The 12,152-nt window shown below is 40.1% G+C and overlaps 1 protein-coding gene across 1 annotated transcript; it reads right to left on the reverse strand.

Moving 5' to 3' along the window:
- Positions 1-2,786: 2,786 nt before the first annotated feature.
- Positions 2,787-11,811, reverse strand: LOC124233570 (TATA box-binding protein-associated factor RNA polymerase I subunit A-like). Its single transcript, XM_046650711.1, has 4 exons — positions 11,732-11,811; positions 10,479-10,611; positions 6,669-6,838; positions 2,787-2,959 (listed from the first exon to the last, which is right to left on the reverse strand). Exons 2-4 carry the CDS (start codon positions 10,597-10,599, stop codon positions 2,825-2,827), a joined length of 426 nt encoding a protein of 141 aa, XP_046506667.1. The 5' UTR covers positions 10,600-10,611; positions 11,732-11,811; the 3' UTR covers positions 2,787-2,824.
- Between the last annotated feature and the right edge of the window lie 341 nt (positions 11,812-12,152).

Raw genomic sequence — 12,152 nt, forward strand, 5'->3', positions numbered from 1 at the left:
ACTGAATTGTACAATCAAAAATGGTTAACATAGCATATTTTATGTTATATATATTTTACCACAATAAAGAAAACTTGGAAACTAGAAAAAGCAAGAATAAAACAAAATAGGAACCGCAGAGTACATATTAGGCTTTGTAGGCCAGAAGGTCTCCATCACAACTACTCTACTCTGTCATCTGTCACGCTCAAAGCAGCTATTAACAATATGGAAACGAAGGGGTGTGGCTATGTTCCAGTAAAACTTTATTTAGGGATACAGAAAAAAATGAAAAAGCAAAGCATTTAAAAACTTTATTGAAAAAGTGCTCTTTTAGTCAAGTATACATCACAGAGATGAAGATAGCTAACATTTTGGAAACATCTCAGTCCTTTTGGCTACGATGTTTATCAAAGAACATATGAATTTGGAGAGGAAGTCCCCCTAAACATTAGGAACGGTACAACACTTTCACACATGGATGGGAAGAGTTAATATTGTTCAGATGTCCATACTACCCAAAGCCAGCTGTAGATTCAATGCAATCCCCGTCAAAATTCCAATGGCATTTTTCACAGAAATAGAAAAAAATCCTTGGGGCCAGCCCGGTGGCGCAGCAGTTAAGTGCGCACGTTCTGCTTTGGCGGCCCGGGGTTTGCCGGTTCAGATCCCGGGTGCAAGGCATGCTGTGGTAGGTGTCCCACATATAAAAAGTAGAGGAAGATGGGCATGGATGTTAGCTCAGGGCCAGTCTTCCTCAGAAAAAAGAGGAGGATTGGCAGACGTTAGCTCAGGGCTAATCTTCCTCAGAAAAAAAAAAATCCTAAAATCTGTATGGAACCACAAAAGATCCTGAATAGCCAACACAATCTTGAGAGAGAACAAAGCTGGAGGCATCACACTTCCTGATTTCAAACGGTATTACAAAGCTATAGAAATCAAAACAGTATGGTACTGGTGTGAAAACAGACATGTAGACCAATGGAATAGAATAGAGAGGCCAGAAATAAACTGATGCATATACAGCCAACTAATATTTGACAAGGGGGCCAAGACTCAATGGGGACAAAACAGTCTTTTCAATAAACTGTGTTGGGAAAACTGGATATTCATAAGCAAAAGAATGAAACTGGACTCCTATCTTACACCACCCACGAAAATTAACTCAAAACGAATTAAGGACTTAAATGTAAGACCTAAAACCGTAAAACTTCCAGAAGAAAACAAGGGGGAGGAAGGTCCTTGACATTAGTCTTGGCAATGATTTTTTTGGATACAACACCAAAAGCAGAAGAAACAAAAGCAAAAATCAACACGTGGGACTACATCAAACTAAAAAGCTTCTGCAAGCAAAACCACCAACCAACAAAATGAAAAGGCACCCTACAGAATGGGAGAAAATATTTGCAAGCCATATACCTACTATGAGGTTAACATCCAAAATATATAAGGAACTCATGTAACTCCATAGCAAAAAAACCCCCCAAAAATCCAATTAAAAAATGGGCAGAAGACTTGAATAGACATTCTTCCAAAGAAGACATACAAACGGCCAACAAGTATGTGAAAGGTGTTCAACATCTCTACCCACCAGGGAAACACAAATGAAACCACAGTGAGATATCATCTCACATGTTAGAGTGGCTATCATCAAAAAGAAATAACAAATGCTGGTAAAGACGTGAAGAAAATGAAACCCTTGTACACTGCTGGTGGGAATATAAATCAGTATAGCCACTATGGAGAGCAGTATGGTTGCTCCTCAAAAACCTAAAAATAGAACTACAATATGATCCAGCAATCTCCCTTCTGGGTATAGGTCCAAAGATAAAATCACTGTCTCAAATAGATTTCTGCACTCCCACGTTTATTGCAGCACTACTGACAAAAGCCAAGACATGGAAACAACCTAAGTGTCCATCAACAGATGAATGCATAAGGAAAATGTGACACACATACACACAATCGAATATTATTCAGTCATAAAAAAGAAGGAAATCCTCCCATTTTCAACAACATGGATGGACCCTGAGAGCATTACGCTAAGTGAAACAAGTCAGATGAAAACAAATACCATATAATTTCACTTATATGTGGAATCTAAAAACACTGAACTCATGCAAACGGAGAGCAGAATGGTGGATGGCAGGCACTGAGGGGTGGAGGAAATGCAGAGATGTTGGTTAAAGGATACAAATTTTCAGTCAGAAGATAATTAAGTTCCAGGGATCTAATGCACAGCATGGTGACCACAGTTACTGACACTGGATTGCACGCTTGAAAGACGCTATGAGAGCAGAGCTCTACTGTTTTCATGACAATAACAGAATAGTAATTACGTGAGGTGAAGCACGTGTTAACCAACCTCACTGTGATAAATATTTCACAATACATGTGTGCATCAAATCATCACTTTGTACGTCTTAAACTTGCACAATGTTATATGTCAATTATATCTCAATAAAGCTGGGGAAAAAATACTTTTTCATGTATTCAAATTCCCAATGTGTTTAGCTCTTTTCTTTTTCCAAAAGCACCAATTCCTAGAGAGCTCAAATGACTTAAGCAAAGATATTAGGATCTGGCCCATCATGCTAATGAGGAACAGCTGCCATCTCTGGAAGCCTGGTTTCGGCAGCCAGAGCTATACAAAGAGAAGGTATCTGCTCTCAGAGAACAGAGTAGGCGACAGGACACGGAGAAGTAAACAGTTCTCATAACGCTGCTTTCTTTCGGCTTCTCTTATGCATCCAGGTGTCTCACCCTTTTTCCATGCTTTTTACATCATTACCTACCTTATCACAGAGACGAACAACTTATAAAAATGACCCCTGCAAATGTAAATTCACAAAGCCCACAAGCTCACCTTTAAGTAATTCATGACGCCAATATTTTTCATCCGGTCAGCAAAGGTATTGAACGCCTCCACGTTGCTTTTAGGGTGATAATACAGAATTTCACTCCCGAGCTTCCAAATAATCTGTCAAAACAGAGATGACTAACAAAAATGTAAAATCCTTGCCTTAACCAATCTCTGCCTCAGAAAGCTATTTTTTTCTGATTACATTAAAAAACAACCTATAATTCCTTTTCCTAGATACTACTGTCAACATTTTACTGTATTTCACCTAGTGAAACTAATATTACATCTTATGTGATAAAATCTTTTCCATCAATTAAATTAAAATACCAGATAACTATAACACAGTCAATTTTAAGTCAGCAGTCCAAAGAACGTAGGCAGTTAAGACACATATTGAAGATAAAAATTTTAATTAGTATGAGAGGAAGAATATTAAAGTCAGAAAACCTGAGTTCTAGCAACATTGACTTCTTCACTGCTCTCAGCCTCCTAATTATCCACAAAATGAGAGCAATGGACTAGACATTTCCTGAGCTCCCATCGAGCTCTACGACTCGATTTACAGAACTCCAATATAAGAATTTCATCAGCTACAGACAAATTTTTAATAAAAATATTTTCTCCCCAGAGCACCAAAGCTTTGCTGACAGAACTCGGAGCTCTTCTTTTTCCTGGGAACGAATCTCTATTTCTATTACCCTAATTTAAGGGACTTCAATAAAACTGACCTTAAAGTAAATGGAAGTGAATTTTAAATCAATTCTTCCTGTAAACATATATATTGGTTGTTCAGCATAATAACGATACTCATCTTTCCAACTAAGAAAGAGAGATCGAGATTTCATTTGTAGAACACCAAATTGTAGTATTTTGGAGCTTAAAGGAAACTTGGGAATTATCTATCACAGTTCTTCTTAAATCTAGTTGTATGTAAGAATTATCTGGGGCACTTGTTAAAAATAAATATTACAGAGACTCAGACTCTGATTCAGCAGGAGGGGAGGGGAGGGGAGACAGGAATCTATATTTTCAACAAACGCCCTAAGTAATTCATATAGAGCCAAACAAGTGTCCGGAAACCACTGATTCCATCCTTTATTTTACAAAACAAATTCTGGACAAAAAGGGCCTGTAACTTGCCCAATGTTTTATAGATGTACATAACTTTATTCCTTAAACTAAATTTTCGATCAATAAATTTTTTTTCCAGATTTTTTTGGCTCCATTAGATATCAAACTGATGCAATGGTTACTGTATTAATAAAAGCTATCTGAGATAGTCATGTGAAGTTATTTGTGGATAAACCGTCTTTTACTGAAGAAATGTAACAGAAGAGGCCAGGCACTGATCTAGATCCCGGCCCTGGTGGAATTTACTTCTATCTTAGAGAGACAATAACCAAGAAACTTAGTAATTAAATTAGCAAGTATCCTGGGATGGAGCAGGATAAGGGGATCAGGAGTGCCAGCTGGAAAGTGGGGGGGTGGCATGCAGCTGCAATGGTAAACAGCCATGGCAGGCCTCTCAGAAATGTGACCTGCAGGAGGGTAGCCATAGTGAGACCTGAAGAAAGACCTTTCCAAGTAAAGGAAATCGCTAAGGCAAAGGCAATGAGGCAGGAGCATATCTGGCCTGTTCAAGTAACAGCAAGGAGGCAGTGAGTTTGGAGAAGAAAACACAAGAGGGAGAGCGACAGCAGATGAGGTCAGAGAGGTCGAAGAAGAAAAGGGAGTGAGCGGACCACGCAGAACTCGCAGGCGATCAGAAGGACTTTGGCTTCTACTCCGAGTGAAACAGGAGGCTATCACAGTGTCTTCAGCAGAGGAGTGACACGATCTGACTTATGCTTTACAAGGATCATGCTGCGTCATTGGTCATTAAGGAAACGCAAATCAAAACCATGATGAGCTACCATTTCACAACCACTAGGACGGCTATAATGAAAAAGACAGACAGTAACACAGGTTGGCAAGGATGTGGAGAAACTAGAATCCTCATATATTGCTGGTAGGAATATAAAATGGTGCAGCCACTTTGGAAAACGGTCTATGAAGTTTAAGAATTACCATATGACCCAGCCATCCTTCTCCTAAGTATATACCTAAGAGAAATTACAACAAACATCCCTATAGAAACTTGTACCCAAATGTTCACAGCAGCATTATTCACAATAACCAAAAAGTGGAAACAACCCAGATGTCTAACAACTAATGAACAGATACATATAATGTGATATATCCATACAATGGAATGCTATTTTGCAATATGAAGGAATAAAGTACTAATACATGCTGTAACATGGATAAACCTTGAAAACATTATGTTCAGTGAAAAACATCATTCACAAACGTCATATATTATACAACTCCACTTATATGAAATGTCCAGAATGGAAAGTAGATTAATGGATGCCAGGGGCTGGAGATTATGGGGACGAACAGGGAGTGACTGCGAGTGAACAGGGTCTCCTTTTGAGGGGACAAAAATGTTCTAAATTTAGACTGTGGTAATGGTTGCACATCTCTGTGAATATACAAAAAAACACTGAATTATACAACTTAAATGGGTGAATTGTATGGTGCGTTAATAATATCTTAATAAAGGTAGGATCACTCTGGCTGCTATGCTGGAAACAGACTGGGGGTGGAGAAGGGCGAGCAGTCCTCAGGGAGGCGACAGTGGCTGGGATCAAGGGGCAGCAAGGGAGGTGGTGAGAAGTACTCAGACTGTAGGTATATTTTGAAACTAGAGTCAACAGGATTTTCTGATCGTTTGGATATGGTTATGAAAGAAAGATTAACTCCAGGGTTTGGCCCTAGCAATTAGATACATAAAGTAACCATCCTGTGAGATGAGGAAAATTAGTTTAGACAGGGAAGCTCAGAAAATCCCTTTTAGCTCTGTTGGTATGATATGACCATTAGATATCCAAGTGGTGATGTGGAGGAGACAGCTGGGTTAGGAATCTGGACTTGGAGATGTCAGGGCCATAGACAGACAACTGGGAATTGCCAGCATATAGACCAAATTTAAGGCTATGAAACTGACTGAGATCTTTAAGAGCGAGTTCAGACAATGAAGAGGACTAAGGACTGAGTTCTGGGGCCCAGGTCCAAAGGCCAGAAAGAGAAGCAGTCAGAAAAGGAGACTGAGGAATGTCCAGTGAGGCAGGAGAGAAAACTGACAGAGGGCGGTGTCTTGGAACCAGATGAAGAAAGGTTATCACACAGGAAGGAATGATCTCCTGTGTTAAATACTGCTGACAGATCAAGTTAGAGGAGCACTGAGAATCCGCCACTGGATTTAGCAACATGGAAATCACTGTTGACCTCGACAAAGCAATTTGGGAGAATCAGTGATGCTGGCGGTGGGGGGAGCCTAAATGGAGAGGGTTGGCGGAGAAGAAGGATGCACTCTCTTTCCAGGAGCTCTGCTGAAAGGGAGAGTGGAAAAACGGGGCACGGCCTGCAGAGAAAATGGGGGTCAAGAGATGATTTTAAGATGGAAAAAATAACATTTGTATGATGATAGGAAACATCCTATAGCGAAGGGACATTAATGACAGAGGCAAAGAAGGAAGAATTACTGGAATGAATGAAAATACTAAGGAATCTGAGAATTCAAACTATTTTCAGTCTCCTTTAAAATCATAGGAAGTAAAAAAAAGTACACACAAAAATGCCCCGATACAAACTCTCCACCCAAAACTACTTTCGGTAGCTTTTAGAAAAATCAACATGAGATGCTGCAGAAGCTATTCCGGTGGAGCTCAGGAGGCAGGAACTCGCAGACCTCCACAGTCTCTTGGAGCAGATGCGCACTCACCTCCGGGGCGGCCTGCCTCTTGCAGCTGTCCGAATCTTCCAAGACCTGCAAATAGCTGTGCATGTATTCCGCAGCCTGCTGCCACCGGTGCTTCAGCAGAGCTTCCTGGATAAAACTTAAACAAGCACTTGTCGTCTGCGCAAAATCCTTCTCCTTTTTCCCTCCAGTCGCTACAAAGATTAAAGAGACGAGTTTCACCACAGTGACCCCAATGCAACAACTCAAAAACCTTACTTCTATAAGCAGAAGTTTTAACAAGTAGAACAGAGGGTATTACTTAACCCAGGCCACCCCAATATCAAAGCTAGCTTCACTTGTTTTTGTTTTGTTTATCAAAAATTGTAGAAGGATCTGACGATTTTTTATAACAGATCACTATGTACTTTTTTCACAAATAATTCAAGAGTTCAAAGACCAGATCCACTGCTATAACTAAAATCCATCCATTGCTATCTACTTACTTATGTGACTAAGGTGTGTCAGAATTTTCATCATTTAAAACAAAATAGAATTGAAGCTAAATCTTTCCTTCTTCTAGAAATACATACTATTCATCCACAGATATATGAAGTAATTGGACAAAAATGATAACTATATTTTACTGAGATAAAAAGCAACCAAAACTTACTTTTAATACTTAAATTTTGATAAAACTTTTAATACTTGTTATTTTGATCAGCTGTGTACAACTATTAATTTAATGCTATCTCAATCCAGAAGAAATTTTAATACTTAAAACCTTGTAGGATATTAACAAAAATAATTAAAACTAGGTAGATACTTTTACTGAAAGAATAAAAGTATAAAACAAAAAGGCACAACACAAAATTTCCATCTATTAAAAGCATTTCATAAATATTTTTAAATGGTTGATGAAAAGTATCACATCCCTAGGCTGTTTAGATTCCACCAGATAGGTAGCTTTATATATATATATATATATATATATATTTTTTTTTTTCTTTTTTTTTTTTTGGTGAGGAAGATTGGCTGTGAGCTAACATCTGTGCCAATCTTCCTCTATTTTATATGTGGGATGCCACCACAGCATGGCTTGATGAGTGGTGCGTAGGTCCACACCTGGGATCCGAACTTGGAAAACCCAGGCCACCAAAGCGGAGCACGCAAACTTAACCACTATGCCACTGGGCCAGCCCCTCCACCAGATCTATTTTTTAAAGTAATATAATAATTTTATTTAAAGATACCAACATACACTGGAAATTATATCTTTTGCAACTATCAAGTGTAGGATACAATTTTTAGATGGCATTTTAGAACAGTACAAGGTAGTACCTAATTTTCCAAAAAAATAAAAGTAGAGGCCTACTGCTCTAGACTAGCGCTTCTCACACGTTTTCAGTGTGCAAACAAACCCCCTGGGGATCCTGATGCTTGCTACTCAGGGTGATCCTGGAACCAGCAGCTTAGGATCACAGGGAGCTCATGAAAAATAAGCTCTCTGAATCAGAAGCTGCATTTAACAAGATCTACACCCAAGCTCCCAGGATCAGCAGCAACACCACGCAAAATACCTCTTCTCTAAAACCTCGTTTATTCCCCTAAAGGAAAATTAATCTCAGGCCAAACTCCCCTCCATCCCTCCAGTGTTCACACCCCAGACTGGAAATCGACTTTAGACACTATTCCTAAATCCTTGGAAAATCCCCTCCCGCCTTCCAACTCAGGCTCGTGACCTCAGGAATCTCTCTCACGTCATCCTTTTGTGAGCAAAAGATAACAATTGTCAAGGAAAATGCATTTTGATGGAATGAGATACAATAAAGAACCAGCGTCATCAACCTAACTTCTAATGCCCTTGAAAGAATCTGGACACTTGTCATTCTGTCAACAAATACTTTTTGAGCACCACTATGCACCAAGAACTATTCTAGGTACTCGACACACAGCTCTATTCCAGGTGGGCCCCTGCCTTCAAAGTTTTTATTCTAGGGGGCACACACTTCCAAGTGCCAAAAGACATCAGAATAAAAAAAATAAATAATTGTTAGGAAACTGTGTTTTCCTACCATGAGCTAATTATCACTACAGTGTCAATATTACCTGCAACTATTTTCTCCTTACAAAGTATTTTGGATTTAAGGGGCTGGCCGCGTGGCCGAGTGGTTAAGTTCACATGCTCCGCTTCAGCGGCCTGGGGTTTTGCCAGTTCAGATCCTGGGTGCGGACATGGCACTGCTCATCCAGCCATGATGAGACGGCATCCCACATAGCACAACCAGAGGGACCTACAACTAGAATATACAACTATATACTGGGGGGCTTTGGGGAGAAGAGGGAAAAAAAAAAGGAAAAGATTGGCAACAGATGTTACCTCAGTAGCTCAGGTACTAATCTTTAAAAAAAAACAAAAAAATTGGGAGAGGAAATGCACATCTATGTATTAAAATAAAAAAGTAGGGCCAGCCCAGTGGCAGAGCGGTTACGTTCACATGCTCCACTTTGGCAGCCCAGGATTCGCCAGTTCGGATCCTACATGTGGACCTACGTGGCGCTTGTGAAGCCATGCTGTGGCAGGCATACCACATATAAAGTAGAGGAAGATGAGCACAGATGTTAGCTCTGGGCCAATCTTCCTCAGCAAAAAAAAAGAAAGAAAGACAGAAAGAAAAGAAAAGAGAAGTATTTTGTATTTAACAAGCCATCCATAACCTATAAAACATTTCTAAGCATGTAAATTCTGGACTTCAACCTACTTGTTTCTGGACTGACTCAAGCTCTCTAGAGAACAGTGGGGGCAGAAACGTGCCCAGGGAGGCCTTAACTAGCAGGAACTTTAGATGACTAGATCTCTGTAAGAACTGAAGTAGCACTCCTTCTGAAGTACCATCCATTCAAACCTGGTTTAAACCATGTGTCTTAATCCAGCAAAAATAAAAGGAGAAGAGAAAAAAGAAACTATTGATTTTTTTCAACACTCACTATGCACAAGGCTCTACGCTAGGCACTCTACATACATTATCCTATTTTTCATATCTCAGACACTAAAAGAATAGGCTTTGAGATCAGACAGGCCTACGTTTGACTCCTGGTACCAGCACTTAGAGGGTAAGTTCTTTGAAATTCAATTTCCTCATCTCTAAAATGGCTGAGCACATAGATTTACTGAGGATTACTTTGCTGAGATAATAAAATGAGATGATACTTGGAGTAACATAAAAAGAAATAGGAGCCAAATTCTAGAAGCCAAGAAATCTCAGGCAAGGGGAAAGAGGGCTAGACTAAGAAGATGTGTTTGGGTGGATCCAGAGGGTAAGGAGAAAAGTGCTGGTTCCAATGGATGCCCAGGAATACACCAGCCAACATGCAGGTAACTGCTTCTTTTATATATTCTGATAGGGGTTTATCTCATAGAAAAACTTCCTTCTATTTACATTAGAAGAAAATGGGGGAAAATATTCTTTATTTGAAACCTATTATAGATCAATTCTGTTAGGAATTATTTCACTGCAGTTCCATAGAAACTTCTTGAAAACAGAGACCCTGTCTTCTCCATCCATGTATCCCCAATATCTAGCCAATGCCAGAGATATAATAAACGCTCAGTATCGATAGAAAAAAAGTCTATCTACCATAATACAGACTATTGTTTATTAACTCAAAGGAAAATAACTGTAAAAGAAAAAAGAATCTATTTTTATGACTTCTTTTTTGCTTACAGTCTAAAATAACCTCCATATATTCCTATCTTGAAAACCGAACCAGCTCGGTTATTCATTTTTGTATCCATACTGAATCTTATCACCTCCATGCATTAAAGTTAAAATGGTTCTATCTTATTTTACTTACCCACAGTTTCTATATGCTTTTGGAGCCAAGGAAAATGCATTCCTGTTCCAGAGAGCTCACACCTTTCCCCCTGGTCATCCTCTGTTGTGGACTTTATCAATTCTTCACTGAAATCACTCATACCTATCCCAAACTGAGAACATCAGTTACTTTCTGTACATCTTAATCCACAGGCTTCCGAGTTATACAGAAAAAAAACAGCCATCTTTTTATCTAATAAACATCATTTGATCACCAAAATTAATTGCACCTAATAGTTCCTTTGAAGAAAGAAATGAATTTAATTATGTCGGCAAATGAGCTAAATGAATGATCCATTCAAAAAAAAGGACAACTACTACTATATTCAAGAATACACAAAGATAGATACTAACGTTTTAATTTAAAAAAAGTCTAGAGAAGAAAAAGCAAAACGATGCATAATAAAACAATACGACAAGTACAATAATAGTAGGAATTAACATTTATTGGGCCCATTCTATACACCAGGGATATAAATTACCTAATTTAATCCTTAGAGAAATCCTAAGGAAAGTACTATTATTTTCTTCCATTTTCATGAAAAAACTGAGGGGCTTAGCGAAATTATGTAACCTGGCCCAACCCCACAAGAAAGGAGAGGACAATATTCTAGAAACTAGAACACCCAACTACCTAGGATGAACAGAGCTTGGGGTCTGTGTGGAGGAGGAGGCAGAAGACAGAACTGACGGCGGGAAAGAAATCTAGAAAGAGTCATTTTCCAAGCTGAGTCTGGACTTCATGCACAAGATGTTCAGAGCCCCATATCCAATCGATTATTAGGTCCTGCTGATACTTGCTGGTATTTCTCCAATCTTCCCTCTTCTCCGCAATCCTCTACTACTACCCTAGCTCAGGACGCCTTCAAACTCGGTCTAGATTACTGCTTTAGCTTCCTAACTAGTTCCCCTGCCTCGAATTCTGCTTCTCCACACTACAGCCACGTAAACCTTTTAAAATCTAATTCTAGGGTTAGGAGCATGGGTTCGAAATAACACCGGAGTCTGAACCCGACCCACGTGTATTTTAAGGAGTCGTTCCAGAAGCAGCTCTCCCTTCCCAAATTCCCAAAGACTAAATTGGTGTCACGCGGTTGCCACGGTAACCAAAGCTTCTGCACCCCCTTCGGCCTCGTTCTCGGAACTGGAGGTTTCAGATCATGCGGAGAAAATAGCAAGAGAACACGAGTGAATCTAGCACGGCCCTCCCCGTTGCACTTTAAATGCACTCACCTGTCGAAAGCTGGAGCCCTTCTGCGACGCTAAACTCAAGCTCCGGACTCCCGAGCAAGCTGAGCACCCCTTCACCGGAAGCGGAGTTAGAGAGTGCTTTGAGTGAGCATGCGCAAAATCTGCCTGGGGGCGTTCCGGCGGCGCGCAGAGGCAGCCCCGCCCCTAGCTCCTCCCTCGGCGGTGGAGGCTTCGCTGTCCTCGCCACGACCCCAGACGTGACCCGGAAGTGACCGGGTACTGCCGCCCTTCCGTTGGCATGGCTCCAAATTTGTCACTTAGTCCGTTGGAGCCGTTAAATGGCAGACTTTAATTGCAAATGAACATTAGAGTGAGGGCGCCTAGATGAGAGGAGCAGTCAAAAAGCAGGGTGTCACCCGAGTAATTCACTGTACGATGACCTTTCGGTTTCTGCTTGGCTGGC

The sequence above is a fragment of the Equus quagga genome, unplaced genomic scaffold (genome assembly GCF_021613505.1).
Source record: "Equus quagga isolate Etosha38 unplaced genomic scaffold, UCLA_HA_Equagga_1.0 205243_RagTag, whole genome shotgun sequence".
In the NCBI taxonomy this organism is placed as follows: domain Eukaryota; kingdom Metazoa; phylum Chordata; class Mammalia; order Perissodactyla; family Equidae; genus Equus; species Equus quagga.

Coding starts and splice junctions, on each gene's coding strand:
- LOC124233570 (XM_046650711.1), bottom strand. CDS start 10,599: ATGAGTGATTTCAGTGAAGAATTGATAAAGTCCACAACAGAGGATGAC. Junction 6,839..10,478: donor AAAGCATATAGAAACTGTGG/GTAAGTAAAATA, acceptor TAATCTTTGTAG/CGACTGGAGGGAAAAAGGAG. Junction 2,960..6,668: donor AGAGGCAGGCCGCCCCGGAG/GTGAGTGCGCAT, acceptor CTGTTTTGACAG/ATTATTTGGAAGCTCGGGAG.